Source organism: Tiliqua scincoides, chromosome 1 (assembly GCF_035046505.1).
Source record: "Tiliqua scincoides isolate rTilSci1 chromosome 1, rTilSci1.hap2, whole genome shotgun sequence".
NCBI lineage: Eukaryota > Metazoa > Chordata > Lepidosauria > Squamata > Scincidae > Tiliqua > Tiliqua scincoides.
The window spans coordinates 15732246-15756598 of record NC_089821.1 but is presented as its reverse complement, the minus strand read 5'-3'; the positions used below and the strand labels follow the sequence as shown (position 1 = coordinate 15756598).

The following is a 24353-nucleotide window of genomic DNA, read 5'->3' as shown; positions in this document are numbered from 1 at the left end:
AACTTTTCTGACCCTCAATTTTGTAGGCCTGTGTAATCAGTGTGTTTCTTATAGGTCTTGGAAGTGGAATCCTGGATGGTAGAGAGGGGACTTCTCCTAGAAAGCCCAGATTATGGGAGAAATGAAGAAGCAACTCAAGCTCTGCTTCGTAAAGTAGAAGCTGCCAAGCTGGACCTAGAGGGATTCAGACCCCGAATTGAGAAGCTGAGGGAAACAGGAGCCTATGTTTTGACTGGTGACAACCCAGAGAGGTAGGGAACTGGAAGACAGTACATCCTTTGGCTATAGAGGCAACCAAGGCAGAACCAAAATGGTAACCAGTCTTTGTAGTCTTTTCAGGGCTTCCTCAGATAAGTCTTCTGGAAGTCACTCCAATGTACAAACAAACAAACAAACTACATTCATCGTACAGCCTTAGTATGACTAGTTCGCTGACAGTCCCATGAGTTGCAAAACTGCAAATCTGCTTCTGCAGTTTTGCAACTCATGGGACTGACAGCGAACTATTCCTGCTAATCCTGTCCACACTTTCCTGGGAGTAAGCACCATTGACTATAATGGTACTTACTTGTGAGAAGACTTGCATAGGATTGGACTCTTAGCTGACTAGTTAGGGCTGGATCTCAAATGCATCCTGGCAGTCTCCCTCCTGACGCCAGTTTTGTGCACTATTTTGCATGTGCTAACAAGACTTCCATTGAATTGAAACTTGGCCACTATTTAGGCAGCTTCAACTGGTTAGCACTTCAACTCCTCATAATGCTTCAGGAGACTTATTTTTGGCAATAGTTGCATCTGACACTAAGGTGACTATATTCCCTATCATATTGGAGACTATGGAAAAAGGAATATCCATGTATGCAGGTTCCTCTTCGTTATTTTGTAGAAGTAGGAAAAACCACCTCAACCAAATAATGTCTTGTTTGGTTGTCAGGGCCCAATCCTATGCAATGTACACTGGTTCACCGCTGGCGCACACCATTGCAAATGTGCCATAAGGCACATTTGCGGGGCTTAGCACCGGCTGAGCTCCAGAGATAGCCCAGTGCCAGCAGGCGCTAGGCTAGCTCTGGGGGATCACCTGAACCACCGGGAGGCAGAGAGGTAGGTGGGGGCATGGGGAGGCGAGGAGGAGGCATTCTGGAATGGGGGGAGGTGGGCGGAGGGCGGGCAGGGAGGAGGCGTGGTGGGGGAGGGAGTGGGTTGGGTGGAGGACGGGACCAGTGGAGCTCAGCTGCACCAGATTCTGAGCTCTGTGTCAGGACACGTGGTCCAGCACAGAGCTCTTTGATTCCGCACTAGCCCAACGGTTGCCACAGAATTGAGTAGCCCCATTGCGAGGCTACTTTCCTTACTCAGGGGAAGGGGACCAACATTCCCTTCTCCCGAGGAGCCAGTGGCAGCTCCCTGGTTGCGTGTTGGATGCTGTGGCAGCCATTTTCAGCTTTTTGGCAGTCCTGTGTTCTGGGCAGCTCAGTATTGGGCTGTCAGTCCGTTTGAATGACACAAGACCTAACCTTTTGGGAATATGATCAACCTTTATATATAATTCTTTCATCCAGTACATGCCGCCATCATTGTGTGTCAAGATCATATCTTTGGATCTCTTATTCACCATTATTCTACAGATAGGATTTCTTGTTCAGTGAGGGGTGTGTGTGTTTTGAGATCCTACATTAAATATTACCCTCCAGTAGTCCTTGTGACTTTGCCAGAGATCCTGGCATGTGCTCATGCAACAGTGGCATACCTAGAGTGGGTGCAAAGCACAAAGTTTTCCAGGAGCCTAAATGTGCCCTTCAAGTGGCCCCTCTCTTCCCCTTCAGAGCCATTCTGGGCAATGGGAACAAAACAGAGGTGGAACACTCCCACCACCCAGAATGGCGGTGCTCCCCCACCCAGAATGGCTCCTCAGAGAAGGGGCCGCATGCAAGATGTGTTCAGGTGCCTGCAAAACTTAGCGCTTTGCACCCTATCTAACTACGCCTCTGCCTTACAGTGCAGCCTCAAATCTTGCATTTTTTTTTGTACATTCCATTTATGCAGACAGTGTGTGTTGCATGTGTTTTATAAAGCTTTGGTTGGCTCTGATATTTTTATGAGTATAGATAACGGCTGTCTCGATTAAAGCTGCTGGGTGCAATGACAGTGGCAGAAATGAGTCTAAAGCTGCAACTTTTTTTATTTAAACAGCTCAACTATCCTTCCCAAGCTCCAAGCAGTTTTGGAAGAGTATATCTCTCTCCTACATAAAGCTGAGACCCAAAGAAAAAGTCTACAAGAACAATCTCAACTGCATCAGTTTGAGAGGGAATTGCAGTTGGTGGATGCCTGGCTTTCAAACAAACAAACTGTGGCGGAATCAGATAACTATGGCCAGGATTTGGAGGATGTTGAGGTAAAACAGGTTTGATGCTTTCAGAATAGTAAGACCTGAGCTATACTGCATTATAGTATTTGATGTTATGGGGTCACTGAAAGACATGAAAGAACTTGGTGCTGATCTAGAGACAGCTTGTGACATATGCTTATTCTTCTCAGAAACTTTTAACTCTTATAACCAGAAGATTGTAACCAGATTTTATACTAGCACCAAACTGAGTTGCTGCAACAACTTCTGCCTTTTTCCTCACCCATTTAAGCATTCCTGGAGATACCAGCAGAAATGAATATTCTTGTTTCCTCACTTCCTTCAAATCTCATCCCGCCTTGATCACTGATGATGCTATAATAATAATTTTTTAAAAAAATATATCTTTATTGTATACTTTTAATATTTAATTTACAGCACAATCCTATACAGGTTCACTCAGAAGCAAGGCTCATTGTGTTAAATGAAATTTATTCTCAGGAAAGTGCGTATAGGATTGCAACCTCTGGTGACTTTGCAAACTCCTGTTTACTTTTTCTTGATACTATATCAACAGTGCACTGCTAAGGGGCAGAAAGATTGTGTAGTTATTGGAGCTTCTGAATAATCTAAGATCCTTGTTTTGTTTCATATCCTACAGATTCTGGAGAAAAAGTTTGAAGATTTCGTGAAGGAGGTAAGATCTCTCGGACATGCCAAAGTTCTCCTGATAAATGACTTAGCATCCCATCTGGAGAGAACGTGCCATAGCCAAATAAGTGATGTCCAGAAGAATACTCAACAGATCAATAACGCATGGGAGAGACTGCATCAAGCCATCCAGAGAAGAGCTGAGGTAAGTGCCTAAACATTCTGAGAGTCTTCACTCTTAGTGCCATTGCTGCTACTCAACAAATTCATTCATTGTAAACTACAAGCTGGTTCAAGCAATCAAAAATTGTCCACATAATCCACAAAAATCCACATAATTCTATCCCAGTGTACATGGAGATCACATAGAGAAACACTCTGTACACATTGGCAGTACATGTGTTTATTCTGTGGCAATTCTTCTGAACCTGTCAGCTCCAAATAATACTGCCTTCATTTGCTGTTGGCCATGCATGCTACAACTAGCCCACACTATACATTTCTCCAACACAATGCTGTGTATGAGGACGGGTTTGCTTGGTGAAACAAACTAGTTCTTGGCTGCATGAATCATCTCTGTGCCCTTTGATTATAAAAAATGCTTGAAGGGACAAGCAAATACGATCCAATATTTAGAGTGATGTTTCGGGTTGCACAAAGCAGGGCATCTTACAGCACAATCCTATCTTGTGCTGGAACAGGCAGACTCTTCCCCTTACCCCTGGGTAAGCCACTGTAGCCCCTATGGGTCCCCTCGGACTTGTGCCATCTCCTGAGGTGGCATAAGTCGGAGGAGAGCAGATCAGCTTGAAGTCGTTCCGCACTGCTGGGGAATGGGGGTTGTGATCCGGCATAACTGCCAGGTCCCAGCCCCGTCTTCCGCTCCCTGCCCACATGCTCCCGGAACCACCCTCTGCCTGCTCTCCTCCAGCCTCCTCCCCACCCACCCCAGAGCTTTGCGTTGACAAGGCTCCTTTCCTGAGTTGGCACGGAGGTTGGATTCAGCCTCCATAGGCCGGCACACATCCATGCGCCGGTCCAGCCGACCCACAAAAAGGCACAAATGTGCTTGCGCCAGCCCATCCCAGGTCAGGACTGCACCCTTAGTGAAGTCAGTGACCCCTGTTTTCATGTCTACTGTGCTTCCAGCATGCTGCAAAATTGTGATGGTAAGATTGTTATTGCTTGCATATATTTATGTTTCAGAATCTCAGAGCAGCTCATCAAGTTCACCAATATGATCACGATGTGGATGACCTAAAGGGATGGATGCAGGAGAAGGAAGCAGTGGTTGACCGAGAAGATTATGGCTACGACCTGCCAGGTGTGCAGACCCTGCTCAGCCAACATGAAGGAATTGAGGTAAGTGGAGCTGGTCACCTACATGAATAAAGCCTAAAGAACTGGCATTTGCTTTTCAAAAATGACAGAAGTACAGTATAGTTCATGGCCTCCCAATAAGAACTGAATATGTACGTGTCTGCTTTTCCTTAGGTACGCGCAGTCTGCCCTAAATGAGTAGGTTTTAATTTTAGACTGAACCCAGAATTTGTCACACAACGTGACTGTCAAATCTTTCACCTCATCCTGCCCATTGCTCCTGTAAATTAAGGAATGAAGAAATGAATCAAGAAAGCTAAAGAAAGCTCCAGGATTTCCTTCTTGGCACCAGGTTGTGCACAGGCCCTGGGCCATGCCCATGTTGGGGGCCCTTGTACAAGTGCATGCACTGTCCCATCAGTTCCTTCTCCCTCCCCCCACTCAGCAATGACTCCTTTCACCACCACCCCATTGCCCCACCAGCTCTTCAGCCTCCCCAGCTTATCAGGCATTTGGAGGGCTTTGCAGCAGAGGCTGCAGCTGACCAGGCTGCCAGAAGGCAGCAGCTGGGATACTCTCAAGAGACAGAAGCCCCACTGCTTAGAACCATCTCAGTGTGGCCATTAGCAATTGAGGAGAGGAAGGAGGAAGAAACTAGAAGAGCCCTATGGGAAGAAGAGACGTATTAAAGCGTAAGGTTAAAATGCAACTAGATTTTTTTTTATAATAAATATTTGTATTTATTTAAAACAAAACAAACTAGCTTTTCAAAAAGTGGGCTCCTGTGGGGTTTTGAGAACCCAGCATGTGCTCTGCAAGGTGCCACTGTTTGAAACTATGATTTTTGTGTCTCCCTGTTGCTCTGTTTCTGCACTCCTGGGTGCTCAGTTCAGAGCTGGTCTTGCCATTTCAGATGTTGCTTTAGGGTCTGTGGGCCTTAAGGTTTGCTTTAGTAACTGCATTTAATGACTCAACTTCTCTCAGGAGGTTTGTCAGGTGATGGCTGGTTGCTTCTTGCCACATTTAATTGCCGTGCAGGCAAGGTAGTCTGCATGTATTTAGAGCCACCTTTGTGGCTGTCATCAGAGAGTTAGAGTAGTTGAACAGGACTAAAACAGTAGTTGCAGTGTTAACGTTTGCAAGTTTATCCAATATAGTTTGAGGTGCCTGCTAATAAGCAAACAATAAATCTCCTGAAGATTCAGTACTGACTCGTGCCCTCTGTTTTTCTGATTGGTCCTTTCTGTGTTCCAGAGGGAACTGGCGGCCATTGCAAAAGAGCTAGAGAGGGTCAGAGGAGAGGCCTGGCATCTTGGCCACCTGTATCCTCAGCCCAGGGACAACATGATGAAAAGACTGTCAGAAGTGGAGGAATGCTGGGAGAAGCTTGACCGGAAGGCTCTGGAGAGAAGACAAAAGCTGCAGCAGGCAGAACGAGTCCAAATCTACTTCAGCAATTGCAGAGAGCTGATGTGTGTATGAAGATGAACTGACGTATCTTTGTTTTGCAGCAATAAGATTTTTGGATGCATTAAAAAAATACAAATGACATCCTGACACCACTGAAATCAGTGACTAGGGTCCCATTGACCCCCAACAGAACCAATATATCAGCCTAGTTATACAATTATGGATACACTTGAATATAATATAATGCAATAATTTGTCTATTAATTTTTTTTGTACGAATGTGAATGTATAAACCACAGTATGCTCCATACCTGTGTTAATTAATGGAATCTCCTACTTTAATTTCTGGGGAAATACTGAAGTAATGTTTGGTGCTTCCATTTTGGTTGACTCCTGTAGGACCTGGGCCAATGAGATGCATGCCCTGATCATATCTGATGATGTGGCAAGCGATCTACTTGGTGCTGAACTGCTTATTAAACACCATGAGGAGTACAAGCGTGACATAGAGAAGCAGTGGCTGAAATATGAAGATCTGCTCCAGTTTGGAAATAGCCTGGTGAAGGATGGGCACTTTATGTCCATGGAGGTAAGCTGCAGCAGGATTAGATGCATTTGTGAAAGGCAGGAAATTAATTTGGAATAGCCATTTGCTGCCTTAGAAAGATCTCGAGGTCAGGGTATACATCATGTGGCTAATCTTTGAATTGTTTCAGAGCAGGCCTCACTCTGAATCCCTTTCCACAGATTCTCCCCTCCCTGGAGCACAATCCCCCCTTAATCATGGTTAAGGAATGCAACAGAACTGTAATTAATCACTGTGGAAGCTAACCAGTTTCCCCAGCCCCGCTTAACCAGGGTTTGATGTTAATTAAAAATCTTTGTTACACGAGTAATCTGGTTAACCTAATGTTTATCCATAGTGCTGTTTGGATTTCTTAACAAAAATGGGGCATGAGGAAGAAATTATCTTCACTGAGAGGAGGAACTGTGGGGAGGGATAGGATAAGTCCAATTCCTTAAGCAAGGTTCAGGGTTTGGCTCTGTGTGGTGTGTATGTCAAACATTAGTATATCACCCATCACATGCTCAAAGGGTCTTACAATAATTGCAGTTCCATTTCCAGGCATCTCGTCCAACTGCGCTAACTAGTTTTTGAGTGTCTGCAGATGGAAAAGGGAGATTTGGGTAGGGTAAGAATTCTATAGCTGTGCCACCCAGCTCTTTGCCCACCCCTTTCTGAGCTACTGGAGGTGCTTTTTGGCATGGCATTGAGAACCCCAAGGTTGTTGGAACCCCAGTAGTGTCTTTTCTAGTGGCTGTCTGCTGGTGTTGCATCTTTTTAGATTGTGAGCCCTTTTGGGACAGGGAGCCATTAGATATTTGATTTTCTCTGTAAACCGCTTTGTGAACTTTTTGTTGAAAAGTGGTATATAAATACTGTTATTGTTGGAAGATTTCAGCTTCAATGCCAGGACCCCTGAGAGTAGCTAAGGAGTTTGTGGCAATCAAGGATCTATCCCAATGGCTGTCTGACCCCGCTCATGCATTATTAGGACATACTCTAGATCTGGTTTATAGTGCAGGACATGGATGAAATGATCTGAATCTGTATGTGATTCCCATCACTCCTTTGTCATGGACATATCACTAAAAGCAAAGTAACTTTTCAGCTCTGCAGCGGTGAGGGGCCAGTTAGGACGGTGTGCCCCAGAATCTGATGGCTCCAGTGATTCCTAAAAAGCATGGCTGTAGGTTCTGTCAAAAACCTGGTCATCGTTTTGGAATAATGAGATGACCCAAGCAGTAAACCCAATTGCTCCCTCTCCCTGCTCACATATCTCATGCAGCCCCCTAGTATACCTTGGAGCTGCAGGCAATGAAGCAGGAAAGACTGTGGCTGGAGTGACAATGGTTATTTCTTTACACCCAGCCAACCTGGATAAGTAGGTTTTTAAAGTCACTCTTTCCAAATAGATCAAGCAGTGCATCACTCTCGCCTAGGAGTCTCTCTTTCTTTTTGTTCCCAGAGGGATAGTGGCCCACTATCCTCGTAGTCAAGCAATGTCAGCAGCCTTTAGCTGCAGTGCCTTTCTCTTGGAGATTTCCAGGAGGGCTACACATACCTTTTAAAATGAAATAATAAATAAATAAACCTTCATACATCAGCCTTCCCCTCTCACCACACCGTTCTTACTCAGCCTTGATAACTGAGACCACAACAATGAACAATCAAGGTACTTTATGTCAGGTTGTTTGTAGAACCCCAAAAGAGAGCAGCCAGGAAGCTGAATCGTACAATAGAGGAGGAAGAGAACAGATGCCTAGATACTACACTAGAATCTGTTATTGCTTCAGTTAGTCCATAAATAACTGCTCTTTCACCTGGGCAGAAGTTCCTTTCAAAGGTGGACATAGAAAACCATTGGCATGGCACTTGTTTTCTGCCACTTTGAATTGCTTTTTCATTTTGCTACCACTAGATCTGTGTGTTAACAAGAGAAGATAAGTTAACCCTCTGAAATCTCTATCACTATTATGAAAGGGGGAAGAGGGGTGAGATTCTGTTGAAAAGCTCCCCATGGTCTTGATATCTCTGTAACTTCATACATTGACCTTTGCAAAGATATTCAGCTTGCCTGATGTATGATTTGTAAGGAGATCTGGAGATCAGGGGATAAAAACATCTTCAGAATCTGTGGCTGCTGTGAATTTCACTTTTTGGAGACACATATTTTTATTATTTTTTGATAATAAAGAGAATAAAAATAAATACTGCTTGCCGGTTACAAGAACCAGATGACTCTGTCCCATCTGATAGTCTGTGTCCATCTTGTGGTTCTGGATCTGAATGGAAGCCTCTAGGACAGTGGTTCTCAAACTTTGAGGAAGCTTTACTCCCTCAGTAATTTCTTGTAGGGGAGGGGCTAGGGCAGCGATGTGATCCCCAGGATCGCTGCGCTAAGGGGAGCCAGGGGGTGCTTTGCACTCACATTATGTAGGCAGGGTTGCTGCAGGAGGTGCGGGGAGAACTACACAGCGCTCCCCAAGACTTGGAACATTCACTAAAAGCAGGCTCAAAGCACCTCCTGCAAAACGGAAGTGCTTTGCACCTGCTTTTAGTGAGCGTTCCAAGCCTCGGGGAGCGCTGTGCAGGGCTGCGCAGGGCTCCCCGCACCTCCTGTAGCCTGCTGCGGCCCTGCCTTCTGAAAGCAAGTGCAAAGCGCCCCCCTCGCCCCCCTAGCGCCACGATCCTGGGGATTGCGTCGCTGCCTTCCTCCCCTTCCCCCACCCCTTAAAGGGGCAAGGGAAGTGTTACACTAACTGGTGGGTTTGAGAACCACTGCTCTAGGAGATAAATTATGTATAAATGGGATAATGATATTTTGGTGCATATCAAGGGCTGTCATGCAAAACAAATGTCTGTTTTATTAGCAACTTATATGGACATTTTGGTAGCATGTGCATACGTTTCTTTGTCACATGGGGTAATGTGCACTCAGTCCGAAGCAATATACACTCCACCAGATCCTGTCCGTTTGTGTAGGGCTCAGCACCCTACACAAACGCATTTACCTTACCACTGACCTTTTGGCTGGCAGCAAATTGAGTAGCCCCATTGCGGGGCTACTTCCCTTACCTGGGAGAAGGGGACAAAAGTTCCCTTCTCCTGAGGTGCTCAGGATGTGGCGGCAGCTGTTTGAGGCACCGCCGAAGCTGCGCACCCTGGGCAGCTCAGGATTGGGCTGTAAGTTGTGAAACAGCTTCCTAAAGAAGACCCACTGGTCCATTTCATGGCCTAGTTTTGATGCTAAGATCTTTCATTAATTCAAGCATTTTCACTGGAGCACTTATGGGGGAAAAGGAACTTTGTACATTTGATCTTTCCATTGTTGATGGTTATTTTTACAAATTTATTGGGTAAATCTTTTATTTTTATTGTGCTCCTGAGTGTTTTTTGATAGAATGGTAATTCATAAGTTATGTTCTAGTGCAAAATATAGGCTCAACTTCTGACAACAGAAAGCCCAACTGTTTTTCTGGAGAGGTCACAAAATCAACCTATTTAGCATTTGAAATGCTAATAGCTAATAGCGTCCTTTTTCTCCCCCCCCCCTCAACTTTTATTTAAATCTTGCATTTTGTTACTATAGATTGAAGAGAAACTGTCAGAACTGTTAGAGCTGATGAGAAAGGTGAAGGATTGCTGGGACATGAAGAAGGATTTGTATGAGGAAAACTGGGAGATCCAATTACTGCAAAGGGAGCTAGAACAAGCCGAAGCTTGGCTAACTGCCAAGGAGGGTTTTCTCTCTGATCCTAGCTATGGGGTGAGTAAGGACAGCATAAATGCTATGTGAACAGAGTACTTGGCCGAATGATTGGCCTGGGCTACGTGATTCCCCACAGGAGGAACAACAAAAGATACCTTGAAAACATATTGTGAAATAGAGGACTTCAGCTGATCTGTATGTTGCATAATATTTAATGAAATTGACATAAATGGAACAGGTGCTGCATGTGTGACTGTAGAGGACGTTTCTCTTTGAATTTTCCTGCTCTTGGAGCAAACAAGAACCCGAATATTATTGCTTCTTCATGTCCTAAACAATGATTTAACACCTTAAAGAGGAGACATAGAATGGTGATTTCTCTGAACTAATCATATTTATAATAAACTTGATAGCTAATTCTGTCAGATAACTTGAAAACATCTCAGTTTTTTCAGATTATAGTCTTCTGTCATGAATATCCCTGTATTAAGTGATTTTTCTCTACTGGTTTGCTTATCCAGAATTCTGTCTCTAACGTTGAGCAACTACTGAAGAAGCATCAAGATTTCGAAAAGATGTTGGAAGCCCAAGAGGCAAAGTTTGTGCAGCTGAATAGAAAGACAAAGGTGAAGTGATAATAGTGGGTAATATGTTCTTGGGGCAATATGTTTTGTTGCCCAAAGACAAAAGATATTGGGCCCTCTCAGCTGTCTTTTCAACTATCATCATCATCTTGCATACATCACAGCTGTATACACACACACACACACACACACACACTACACATATACACAGATATACACACACACACACTACTATTCTACTATCTAATTCTAATTAATTAGTATATATATATATATATCTAATTAAGATCTAATATAGATCTTAATTAGATAGATATATCTAATTAATAGATAGATAATCTAATATATCTAATATAGATATATTAGATATATCTATCTAATTAAGATCTAATTAAGATATATATCTATCTAATTAAGATAGATATACTAATTAATTAGAATTAGATAGTAGAATAGTAGTATATATATCTATATATAATTAGATAGATATATATCTATCTATCTAATTAAGTAGTATATATATATACTACTATTCTACTATTCTACTATCTAATTCTACTATCGCCAGGTATTTATATATATATATATACACATACATACACACACACACACACACTTATTTATATAGCTTATATTTATATAAGGCTTATTATTATTATTATCATTATTATTTATTTGATAGGTTCTTATTAAACCATTCCTGACCACCTGGTTTTCCTCTCAAAATTACCCCTAAACACCCATATGCATGTTTATGAGAGAAAACATGCAAATTACGTTGTGCAGAGGGGAAAGCAACTGGGGTGGGCAATGAGCAGAAAACTAGCTAACAAGAAAGGGTTAACCAATGCAATTCCTCTGCTACTTTTTCACTGAAAATTCCTTCCTCTCAAAGCTCTTTACACTTTATACACATGGTGTTACTCAGGTAAACATTAGTTATTAAATTAACTTTTCTCATGTTTGTGGATCCTTTGAGTAAGCATCCCACAGCCTAACTCAAAATCAGGGAATCTGTCCTGCAGCCAATCTCCATGCTGGGCCTTCCTCTCTTTCTGTTTTGAAAGGTTATGCAGAATCAGTGGCTTTTTAAAAATCTGTTATAGTTCCTTGATGGGGGAACTAAGTGAGACATTGGAGCTAGTGCTGTTGTCTGAGTTAATGAGCTGGTTGTCTCTTTTATCACAAGAGAGAGGTGAAAAGACAATTGGCATTTGATGGCCATTCCCCCTTTCAGGGGGTCAAAATATCATCTCTCCTAGTGACAGGGATCTTGCAAATGTCACATAGTAGTTGGTACTCATGCAGTATAGAATGGATAGGTATATCCTATTTCTCATAACTGTTCATTTTATTTAGCTCATTGGTATAATTTTTTTTTCTTTCAGAGGGAAATGAAGCTACTGAAACAAATAGATATTGAGAATGGGCAAAGTGATAGGGGAAAATTGATCAAAGTGCCTTCTCTAAGAAGAAGACCCTCAGAGAGGCGTAGAACACACACAAGACTGCTTGAACCAAAAAGCAGGCAAGGATTGCCATCTGTATCACCAGCTCTCACCTTGAAGGTTCCCTTAGAAAGCTTTGTCTCCCCTATGCAAAAATCCAAAGAGAGTTCACACCAGTTCTGTTCTGGAGAAGATTTTGGGTTCACTCATTCCACTGATGTTACTGGTCCACCTGCACCAGAGTTGCTTGGCCTACAAGACTCAGTTCTGGAAAGCCAGAACTCTTTGCCTTCTTCGCTACCTCCTGCTCTGAAAATCCAGCAAACTATCAGTGATCCATTACCACAACACACTGGTGATTTTGAACCACCAAATGTGAAAAATATTTGTGAAAGATCCTTTTCTGATGCAGAAACCAAAGAAGGAATGCCTGTGTCTGTGCCTCACGAATTGCTAGACATTTCTCCAACTGCATTACACTCAGATTTACCTCCCGAAAGATCAATAATTGAGGTAAGTTGTCATTTGTTTCCAGTGTTTCCATTCTGTTTTGAAAGAATATTCCACAATCAGGAAGAGTGGCAGTGAATTTGTCATTTTTGTATATAATAAACAAGGTTTTCTATTGACCCATTACCATCTAGTTGTGACAGAAAGCGCTTACGTAGCACAGTTCCTTTTTCTCTAATGCTTGTATTGTATTTTGTATTGTCTAAAGCCTAGTCACAGATCTTGGCTTCTCCAGAACTGAATGGATAAACTGGTGATAAACCCTGTGTATCTGTGTGTAACTCTGAATTTGTAGCAAGTGGCCTTTTACCTTATGTTGATATAAGCTGCTATGCCCAAGCGTTCATCAAGTTAACTTAAGCTTTCTAAAGGACCTTATGTATTTCAGGTTTCTCCAAATCACCAGAGCATGGAGGGTTTCCTGGAAAAGAGGGACCAGATCCTTCCAGGAAGAAAACAGGTAAGAGCTAATTAAGAGTTAGTTAAACTTCCTTCATGGTGTTGAAAGAAAAGGCAGATAGGATATAACTTTATGAGCTCACTAAAGACAGCTCATATTAAATTCTTTTGCTTTGTCCAGATACAAATTTACAAGCCAGAACAGGACAAAGTGCACTACAGGTCAACCAGACCAGGTGCCTGTAATTAAGCTGAAAGTGCAAAGTCGTGCTGAGTCATCAAAAGCTGATACATTGGGTTGCTGTAATGTAAAATCTGATTGGCTAAATGAAATATAAAGGTGGAGGACCAGGAGCTGGCTTCTGGGGCTGTTTTCTTTCTCCTTCTGTCTGTAACATTTTGGACTGAACTGCTAAGAGACTGCTATGGACTTCCTTTACTGCTGTGTACATATATATATGTGTGTGTGTGTGTGTGTGTGTGTGTGTGTGTATATATATGTATGTACATATAAATACATATTATATATATATATATATATATATATATATATATATATATATATATATATATATATATATATACACATATATACATAGTATGTATGTATATATGTATGTACATATGTATATACATATATGTATGTATTATGTATGTATATACATATTATGTGTATGTGTATATATATATGTAAATAGACTTGGAAATGGGAGCTTCCGTGTCTGCATCTTATTTGAACTATGAGTAACCCTGGTAAAGGAGCAGGCCACCAACACTGTTCAGCCACTGTTCACGGCTGTGCATCTGGTCTGCCCACCATCCAGGGCCCATCAAGGTACAGGGTTGTCTGCTTCTCGCAGGATAAGAGGCTCCCTAGTCTGGCCCTTTAACCCCAGGACTAGAGCAGGTAAAGCTGAGGGTGGGGCTGGGAGAGACAATCCAGGAAGGCAAGGGCCAAGGCCTTCATAAGGCACTCAGGGCTAGTGATGAGAATTCTCTGGACAGGCAAACTGAGTGCTGCTCTGTGTCTGTTCCCCTGGGGCTGGGGCAGGCTCGGAAAAGGAGGCAGTTGGAGGAGGAGGAGGAGGAGGAGGAAAGGCGAAGCCAACCCCCTCTCCACTGCTGGACTCTGGGGCCAGGTTGTGGGATTCAAACTGAAGTAATAGTGAGATGTGATTATCTGTAGAATGTCCATTCCAAAGGATATAATTGATAGACTGTTGATATTGTTTGTTTATCCATTTTGTAGCCAAAGACAAGGGCTTGGAGCACTTATTATGTTAAACTTGAAAGACAAAAACTTGACTTCTACAGTAATGGAAAGGACGCCTCCAAGGTAGTTTGTTTTAAAAACTTTCAACTGTGTCTTAAAGGGTGTATTATAAGTTTTGCCTACTAAAAATACAATTTCTTGAGAAAGAAATATTATAAGATAGAAGTTTGTTTTGAAGATGAGGAGGACTTGGTCTTTGGTATGACAGATCAAAAACTTGCAATCCAGTTGATGAATATCTCTGTTGTAACACCATGATTCAGAAATTCATCATTAAAAAAAAAAAGTAGGTCCTGCAGCTCAGTGATAAGTTGTAGATAATGTACATGTTTTCAGACAAATAGGTCCAGTAAGGCTTTAGTATAATGGAATCCTCTTTACTGTGTTAGATATCATGCTCAGCAGTGGCCTAGCAAGCTGTGGCTTTCTGTGGATTTGCCACATTCTCATGGGGGCAGGGGAGGTGCATAGCACTTACCCCCTGAGTGCTCAGAATGGCACATGTAGCAAGGATGGGCTTTCCTGCGCACCCCTGTGTCCATTTGGCTCCAAATCGGAGCCATTCCATTTTGCTCCCAGTGTCTGGAATGACTCCAAAGTGGAGGGGGCACGGCCCCTTGCTCACTGCAGTGAGGCTCCCTGCAAAACGTAGTGCTTTGCACCCTCTCTGGCTATGCTACAGGTTCCAGGGTTCTCTGGCACAGTTTGCAAACCACTGATCTAGAAATTACAAATGGGTAAGAGTTTGAATCTGAACAACAGAATTCAAAGTCTTCTGTTACTTTTTTCTTCTTCAGAATTCAGCTCCAGTCTTGTCAATTAGCACTGTCGGAGCAGAGTGCAAGAGGCTGACTGATTATTTAAGAAAAGAAAATGCCTTCAACTTACGGTAAAACATACTGGGGGCACTGCAAACAGAACATGAGTATTTTGTGTTTTGCTCTGACTGTGGCCAAAGTTTGCTTAGATCCATTTATTTTAATGCTAAATGCATTCTGTGCAGCCGCTGTTTATATAAAACAAAATCAGCCCTTAATTATGCCCATGAATTGTGAAACAATAAGTGTCAGTTCACAATATCGTTAAAGTAAAACTTCTGTGGCTGTTCCCTAATGTTACATCTTCTAACTAGGCCAGGTAAGGTTCTCTCACAGTGTGAAATGGTAAAGTCATTATCCAAAACATTAGTATCAACACCAGTTACTATCATAACATTGCCCTTATCTGAATTTAAAAGATTGTCTTAATTTTCTGTCCATTTAAGCAATTTATTCCCTTCCTCAACAGATAATATGGGAATAGAGAAGAGAAAAGAGATTCAGATCCTCATGTGAAGTTGTTTTATAAGCTTAAGTAGGATTCCCCTTTAGTAACCATAAGTGGTCCGTATCTTATATCTATACAGCTGGGTTGATTTTACAAAAAATCCAGTTCTTATGCAAGGCTAATGGCTCATTCCTTTTGTCCATAACTTACAGGCTAATCAGTGGAGCAGAATATTACTTTGCAGCACCTTCTCAGAAACTAATGGAGGATTGGATGCAAGCATTGAAGAGTAACCTAGGTAAGTCAGCTTAATTCGGTTTTATGGAGTATTTCCTCACCACCACCATGTCTGTCCTGTGTTTCCACCCACGAAACCCACAAGGACGTTTGTGGCTTGATAAATTATGATTTCGGAGGTGATTTGGGCAAAAGGAAAATGAATATAGAGTTTGATACAGCATTCCAAAATACACTCTAGTTAGCATAGTAATTTTTGTCATTATACTAATAACTCCTTGATAATAGTTATTTTCCTTCTGACTGTTTTTTTTTCCCCATTGACAATACAAGGCAGCCAAAGCAGCCACTGTTTTTTACAGAAGGAACTTCCCATTGCCACAAATGCTGTGAGGACTCAGATAAAACCTTGGATTCTTGCAGCTGGAAGTTCTGCCGAAAAGCAGGTCACAAAAGGTTTGCTTCCCAGGTAATGCACTGCTTTCTGTAGAGCTAGTCATATTTCTAGTATATCAATAAAGCAGTCATTTTCAAGTTTGTTGCATCTTTCAGAAAAAATGCCAGATCAGACAGGTGATCCTTTACATTTCCAAACATTTTTGTCTGGTGTCTCCCCTTGACCAACTGGGCCTTTGGTTGTGGCTCCCCATTAAAGCTACAATCCTTTACATTGTATAGGGCAGGGGTCTCCAAACCCCGGCCCAGGGGCCAGATGCGGCCCGCAGCCAGCCTCTTTCCGGCACGCAGCCACCCTCTTGTCCCCTGAAAGCCTCTGGCCCACTCAACTGAACATGACCAGAACTGTGCTCTGTTTGTGTCTGGAGGGTGTTCTGAGGGCCAGAGAGCTTGAATGAATGCGCCCATTCTTTCATTTATTCGCTCATCTAAGTTCCATCTCTTATTTATTTAAATTTTATATTTAAATTATTTTTCCGGCCCTTCCACACCACACCAGAGATTTGATGCGGCCCTCTGGCCAAAAAGTTTGCAGATCCCTGGTATATGGTTGGCAACCTTCAGTCTCGAAAGACTCTGGTATAAGCCTACAGCACCCGGTATTCCCAGGCGGTCTCCCATCCAAGTACTAACCAGGCCTGACCCTTGCTTAGCTTCCGAGATCAGGCATTTGCAGGGTAACAGTTGCTAGGGCAACTGGTTTTTTGCAAAGATTCCATAGCTCCCTAGCTCATTTACATGGCTCCTCAGGGAGCCACAAATCTGTTTGGGAACCACTGCTTTAGGTCTGGGACATACTGCAATAGTAAGGCTGGCCTATTCATGACACAGACTAAGGTAGTCATTCCAGGCAGCACATTGGCAAGGGTGCCCACCTCTTGCCTCTTCTGCTAATACATAGTTGCAGTTCAAACACAATTTTTTAATTACACAATTCCTGCATATATACGTAAAAACTCGTGCTTAATGTTTGAGCATTCAATTTTGACCACACATTTGACCAAGGATGTAGTTGTATCAGAACACTGCTCTCCCAGTTCTTTTGGAAAGGAAGGGGAGTAGTGATGTCATAAAGGGAGTGTTCCAGGTTTTCCTTGCTTCCTGATTCTCCCACAAATGGGAAGGAAGAAGGAAATGAAAGAAAGCTGTAAAAACTAAAGTGGTGGTGCTGCCTTTCACAAAGAAGGAGAAGGAGCCATCCAAGTGGAAGGAGCAGTAGCTGCAGTTCTGACTGCAATCACACCTATGCTGCCAAGTCTGATAAGTGTCCAGCGCTAGGCACATCCTTTCTTGCCAGCCCAGTCCACTCCGATAACTAGGTGGAGCTCATGGGGAGGAGCTAGGAGCAGGATTCTGGAGTGCAGAGTGATGTGACGGAAAAGAGGAGGGGCTGTTTGGTGTGATGAATCTTGATTTAAGGGCTCTTTTTTTGTTCAATGGGCCTTCAGTAAACCCCATTGAAGCAGTAAATATACTAGAGTCTGGTCGGCTACCTCCCCAATACTGCTTGCCATGTCTGACCTCTTCACCCCTGATGTGGGTCTGTCCAGTTGAGAAGAGTTCGAAGGGCAGGGGACCCCACAATACTATATACTTGCATATTCACCCACCTCAGTGCAGCTATTTCTTAGCTGGATTTTCAGGAAGTGAAACTCATTTCTGTGAATACTGTTTGCTGACAGGAGAACACCTTCCTTCAAAGTTATACAAGAAGAACAGACTGCAGGAAATTCCCAGGAATCAGATAATTTGACAGAGAATTTTAGCATAACCTTTGGTCAGGAGTCTGAAGATTCCGGTAATACTGGCATATTTTTTGCTTTCATTAAACATACCAAAATATGCTTCAGGGAAAAAATTGAATTGAAACAAAAGCATGCTGTGTGGTATACCACAGTCTAAGGCTACAATCCTGCATACACATACTTAGGAGTAAATATACTGAACTCAATGGGGCTTACTTCTGTAGGCATACATAGGATTGTGCTGCAAGTCTATGTATTGTAATCCAGTGTTCAGCTTTTTGTAACATAATAATTTGTTAGTTTCAGTTAATAAGAACATAAAATAAAGAGCGGTTAGAATTTTATTTTTTTAATTTTTTATTTTTGGGTCACCATTATTATTATTATTATTATTATTATTATTATTATTATTATTATTATTATTATTATTATTATTAACAACAGTATTTATATACCGCTTTTCAACTAAAAGTTCACAAAGCAGTTTACAGAGAAAAATCAAATAACTAATGGCTCCCTGTCCCAAAAGGGCTCACAATCTAAAAAGATGCCAAGGAATACCAGCAGACAGCCACTAGAACAGACACTGCTGGGGGGAGGTAGGCTGGTGTGGGCTGCATTCAGTTTGGTAGGTCACATCACACATTCTGCAGGCCTGGTCTATATGAAAAAGCAACAATAACAGGAGGCAATAATGCCTTCCAAACAACAAATTCTAATTGAAAATGCTACATTCTTCATTTGTAGCTTAAAGAATCAGCCGAGATTCAGAAATACTTCAGGTGTTTTAGTGATAGTCTTCCCCTGTGGCTGATCTTTTAGAGCTTTGTTGTTATTGATTATTCATATTAGAGCTTTGTTGTTATTGATTATTCATATTAGAGATTTATTGTTCTTATATTTTATCATTGGAAATGTTTTGCATTTAAGGATGGGATATAATTTAAAACCATAAATAACTCCTTTCAGATACTTCTGCAACTTCCAGGGAGTCAGATCCAGCAACCCTGATGAAGTCTAGTCCATCAGATCTTCCCCAGAGCTATTGCACAACTCGGCCTTATCCTAATGGAGAAGAGAAGGGAACTCAAGGGCAAGAAGCCCAAGGTAATGTGAACAAGAAAGAGTGTTCAAGGTGCAGTTTTCTGAGCAGACTCTAGATGCAAACATCATGATATCAATTGCATTTCTCTGTCATCACAGTTATTGTGTGCAGATATGAGTAGCCTGTGTCCTCTTCCTGTCTTTAGTCACCAGCAGCCTTGGTCTGATGGCTCTATAGGTGACATGGAGACCAAGTATTTTTCTCTAAATTCCTGAACAGAGAGGGATAGATGGGGAGTTTCTTCACTGAGGCACCAAGAATTGAAAACAGCTCCCAGTACAATGCTGCACAAGGCAGTCACTTCCAGGTTCTCACTGGAAGAGGAGTCACTGGTGGCTTCATGCCCCCTTTCCTTCTCCTGGGGAGGCTCCCCCTTGTAGGGGGCACTCATTCAAAGGGGAGCCTCCACAGGAGAATAACGGGGGTGTAAAACCACCAACGACCCCTCCTCCGGAGAGAGCCCAGAAGTGACATCATGATGTCACATGATGCCATGATGTCTCTGCCCCAGGCACTGGGCAGTAACTTACACCCCTGATCCTATGCGTCTCTTCTCAGAAGTAAATCCCATTGTAGTCAATGGGGCTTATTCCCAGGTAAGTGTGGATAGGATTGCAACCTGAAAATGCTAAACTGAGGAAGTTTGACAGTATATCCAGCAGAAGTAGTCTCCAGATGGCAAGAACAATGCTGGGTCCATTGCAAGAACAATGCTGCAGGATCCTAGGCAAGTCTGATTACCTCTTAGGTCAGAAATCCTCATAATATCTCTGGCTCAGTCCTCACCAAAGGAAAATGCTACTTAGATACAGAGAAAATACAAAGGAATATGGAATATGACTTCAAATGTCAGTGGGAAATTCTGTAGGTCATGCATAGGCTGATTTTTCTTGAAACAAGAAAACCTCCATTGAGGCTGCTGCTCTTTGAGTATTACCAGGCAGAGCAAACTTGCTCTCATTTAGTCTGAACATTGTTAGCTGCCATCATTGCTTATGCTGAAGGCAAACTACTTGTGAGGCAAACTACACAGATCTATGTGTCAGAACTGGGTTGCTGCCAAATCTTCCTATAAAGCAGGGCTGGGGTCTCCAAATTTTTCAGTACCAGGACCACACTGTATATTTTACACATTTTGGGGGGCCGAAAAAAATCAGTTTTATGAATGAATGAATGAAATTTAAATGAATGAATAAGTTTTATTTGGATCTTTTTTGAAAGAAATGGTTCAGAACAAAAATAGTTCAGAACAAAAGATAAATATGACAATTACAAAGAAACAATGCTGTGCTTAAACTGAGAAATGCTATATAATGAGTAGAAATGTCAAACGTTTGGCAAATGCTCTGACAAAAAAGACAAGTTGCTGAGGGCCAGATAAAATCTTGTGGTGGGTTGGATGTGGACCTCAGGCCATAGTTTGAAGACCCCTGAAGTAGGAGTTGGCAACTTTCAGCCTGCAGACCAAATCTATCTTACCACCTAAAATCGCCTAGCCTGCAATTGCAAACTAATCCAGCTACATTGCCACTGATCAGTCACTCCCTTGCAAGCCTTTAAACCCAGACCCTGGTGTTCCCACTGCTCTCTCCAGCAAATCAAACCAGAAGCCAAAGGTGAATTCCTAGAGTCTCGACCAATGGTTCCCAAACTGTGAGACATGGCTCCCCAGGGAGCCGAGGAAACCAGCAGCCAGGGGAGCTGCGGAATCCTTGCAAAAAACCTGCCACCCTATACAATGTACAGGATTGTAAACCTGTTGGAGAGCTATGGCCAAATGGCCCAGTAGGTCAAGGAAACTGCCAATCAAAAACGTTTGGGAACCACTGATCCAGACCTTCTTTTTGTCTATGGTTGTGGAAGAAAAGAAAGAGAGGGATGAACTGCATTTGCATGCTTCACGGCTTCCTGAGTGGTTGGCAGCAGTGGCCATTTTGTGGAGCTTTGAATCCCCCCTCCCCACCTGTTTGCAGAAGAAGCATGGCTATTAAACAAATGAATGCAATTGGGGAGGTTGAGAGGATGGTGCTGAGTACTACATGTTACTGACACTTCTCTCCTTGAAACAATTACCCACCTGTTTTTCCCCTGGGTGGGCTGTGAGGCTGGAAGTAAGTTTTCCATGAAAAACAGCTAGGGAGAAGACACACACACACACCCCCTCCAATTTTATAGACTTCAGCACAAAAAAATTTTCCAGTTTGACCTTGAGGAATACAGGTGCTTAGAAATTGAGGAATTGATCTCTTCCATAGGAAATGTTTGTAAAAATGTGAGATGGCAAATGAAATGAGAGATGAAATTGGCTAGGAAATTGACTGAGTCCTAGAGGAAAAGGATGATTTGGAAAAACAGCTCTCAAATCAGACAGCCTGTGTGAAGTTCCTTCTTGTTCTTGTCACAGCCTTGGCCTTCCTCCACAATGCAAACTTCTAAATTGGAGAAGGATGTCAAACATAGACAAATCACCAGCCAATCCCCATGGGCTCTGCAAAGCATTGAGTAAAGCAAGCTTTATATAATGCTACATCAATTCCATAAAATTTCCTGCTGAACCACTTGGATCAGGAGCCAAGTTTATATTTAGCAGACACTGTGGTGCTAGGCAGAAGATTCCCTTATTCTTTTCATTGTAGATCTCCTTCTTACTAGTGATACACATCCTGTCAATCCAGGATTGTGGCATAGAGAATCTCATCTTTGCTTTCTTTTTTTCTGGCAAGACCACCATGAAGACAACACATAATTTTTACTTTGATGCTGTGTTTCAGCAGTGAGTTAATGCAAAGCTACCAGTGAAAAGGATATTGGCATCCTGAATTTAACTAGGCTCAGTGAATTCTGACCAACAGCAGATTTCCAGGGTCTCTTTTCTGCTGTTTGGAATTCTTCAACTGCAGATGCTGGCAGGGTCAACCCACCCATGAAACAATTGCCATGGGCAGCAGAGTGGAACGGGTCACCCAGCTTGCCTCTGCTGCTCCTTCCACTCCCTGGGTTGAAAAAGGAAGCAGTGCTCTAGCCTGCCACTCTCCGCTCCTCTCCTCTTCCACCCCTTTCCCCTCTTTCCTTTCTTGTTGGGGGGGGGGGAGAGAGCAAATGCTGGAGTGGGGGAGCAGACACTTCCCCAAATAAGGGAGGCACCCTGTGGCATGCTGTTTCAGGAGGTCTTGGGTCAGCCCTGGACAGTGTGACACAATTTTAAATTCTATTCAGAATACACATTTTACCCCTGAATTCAGTGATGTATTAAGGGTGTAGCGAGTGGGGACATTTGCCCCAGGCAGCAGTGCACAGGGCAGGGTGCTGGATGTGGAATCACAGGCAGTGATGATGAGAAGCAGTGGCAAAGGTGAAAGCAAAAGCAAAGTTGGGCCCTCCCTCCTTCCCTCATATCCGTTTGGCATAGAAAGGGAGTCATTCTGAATGCAGGGGGTCAGGCGTGGTGTTGTGTGCAGGCACAGGGGCAACACAGGGTCACAGTGACACAGGGTGTGACACTGCCATGTTACCATGTCACCCCACCCTGAGCGCCATTAGATATGGCTGCCTGAATTATGGTTATGTCATTCAGCAAGGACAAAGATGATATGTGTATAGAATGAAATGGTCAACAACAGATCCATGAAACTGCCTAACTTGTCATAAGGTAGTGGTCATAAGGCTATTTTTATGAGGAGATTTCTAGCATTTGTCATTTCAGTTCTGAAAAACAACTCATGCGAATTATTTTACAGTAGCCAACACTGAACACACAACTGAAACACCAAAGAGCTTTGACAATCTGCAGACTCCAGAGAGACAAGAGCCAGAGGCAAATGTCAAGAAACAGAAGCAAAAGAAGGAGAAGAATGTCTTTAAAAAGCTGTTTTCCAGGAAATAAGAGCAGCAAAGGGAAGCAGGCGCAGCCATTCTTTGGAGCATCTGAACTCTTTGTTCACTGCACCCAACTACCTCCAGGTTTTGGTAAGGCATGGAAAGGGAGATAGAATGAAGGTGCACAAAAAGCATTCCAAACACACACAACACGCAGTGCCAGTGCTAGTAATAATTGTGTAGACTATGTATTGAGGGCCATTTCAAACTGTATACGGGTAGCTCTTGATTAATGGGGTCTTATGGGGTTTTGAAACAACACAATTTACAAACTAATACTGGAATTGCAGTTTGCACAGTTGTGTCTTTGAAATAACACAGCTTCTATTTAGTTGCTAACGAGCAACCCCATTAGACACTGGCAGCCTCTGTGAGTGTTCTCTACAGCCAGAAGATTAAAAAAGAAAGAAAATGCCTTCCCGGAGATGCTGAGGGGGCTTGGCTGCACCTCTTGGAAAATCCATTCTGCTGGGTGGCAAGGGAAGGAACAGTTTCTTGGTCCTAGAATGGGAGCAACTCCTGTGGTTGCCTCTTGCAACAGGAAAGGTATGACACAGGAGTAGCAAATGGGTATCTCAAGTTACCTGACTGGGACTAAACTCTTACCACTTGTTTGCTTGCCACACATTGCTACCTCAGCCATCAACATCATAAGCCACTTCCCCTCCCTGTAGCCTCCCTCTTCAATTGTCCCCCTACATCATCTTGGGCAAACAGAAGTCACCATTCATCAGCATGAGTGTCACATGACTTTTTCCCTCTAGCACAAAGGCCATTTTTCCATGGGAAAAGGAGTTTCAGTTAATGTGTTTTTGATAGACACACAATTTTCCAGGAACATAACCCCACACGTAAATTGAGTGCTGCCTGTACACCTGAAAGTTGGAAAGTATGACACTAGCATTGAAAAATTAGTATATTGATCACCTCTGACATACTAGCTATTTCAGGGAACAAACAAGCCGAGACTGATCATGATCACTCTGAACTCAGTGAGACTTCTGAGTAAACTTGCTTAGGATGGGTTTGTAAGGAAATAAGACTTTGGTATGGAAACATTCAAGTACTGTTCAGTTAAAACGCATTAGTTTTACCTTTGACGATTCAACCAGGAGTGCCTCTGTGTTCTGGGTGCTTTTTAAGAACAAAAGTCAAGCTTGCGAATGGCAGCATAGCAGAAGAAAAGAATTAGTATGTTTTGTGTTTTAATTGTTGAATTTTTTTCTAAAGCAAAGTAGATTTTAGATAATACTGTGAATGGAAACTGATTTTATTCTGACTTTTTCCTAGTGAAAAATGTAATGAAAAGCATTTTTTTCATGCTTCTCTTTAAATAAAACCAACCACACATAAGCATTTATTGTAGCTCAGTTTTATTATGGAGTTATAATCCACACATGATGCCATATAACTGCTTTGGGTTCTTCCTGAGATCGCTTCAAGCCTGCA

The 24353-nt window shown here is 42.6% G+C and overlaps 1 protein-coding gene across 1 annotated transcript in view; it reads left to right on the top strand.

Annotated features, from left to right (window-relative positions):
• Positions 1-24143, top strand: part of SPTBN5 (spectrin beta, non-erythrocytic 5) — a 137645-nt gene extending 113502 nt beyond the window's left edge. The window contains exons 54-70 of the mRNA XM_066614727.1: positions 55-251; positions 2194-2398; positions 3012-3206; positions 4208-4363; positions 5576-5793; positions 6131-6320; positions 9886-10062; positions 10527-10631; positions 11978-12550; positions 12936-13007; positions 14196-14282; positions 15017-15108; positions 15698-15783; positions 16056-16191; positions 17861-17976; positions 18893-19030; positions 22766-24143. Of these exons, the coding sequence (XP_066470824.1) occupies positions 55-251; positions 2194-2398; positions 3012-3206; positions 4208-4363; positions 5576-5793; positions 6131-6320; positions 9886-10062; positions 10527-10631; positions 11978-12550; positions 12936-13007; positions 14196-14282; positions 15017-15108; positions 15698-15783; positions 16056-16191; positions 17861-17976; positions 18893-19030; positions 22766-22911 (2889 nt within the window). The 3' untranslated portion in view covers positions 22912-24143. The remainder of the gene's footprint in view (positions 1-54; positions 252-2193; positions 2399-3011; positions 3207-4207; positions 4364-5575; positions 5794-6130; positions 6321-9885; positions 10063-10526; positions 10632-11977; positions 12551-12935; positions 13008-14195; positions 14283-15016; positions 15109-15697; positions 15784-16055; positions 16192-17860; positions 17977-18892; positions 19031-22765) is intronic.
• Positions 24144-24353: the final 210 nt, after the last annotated feature.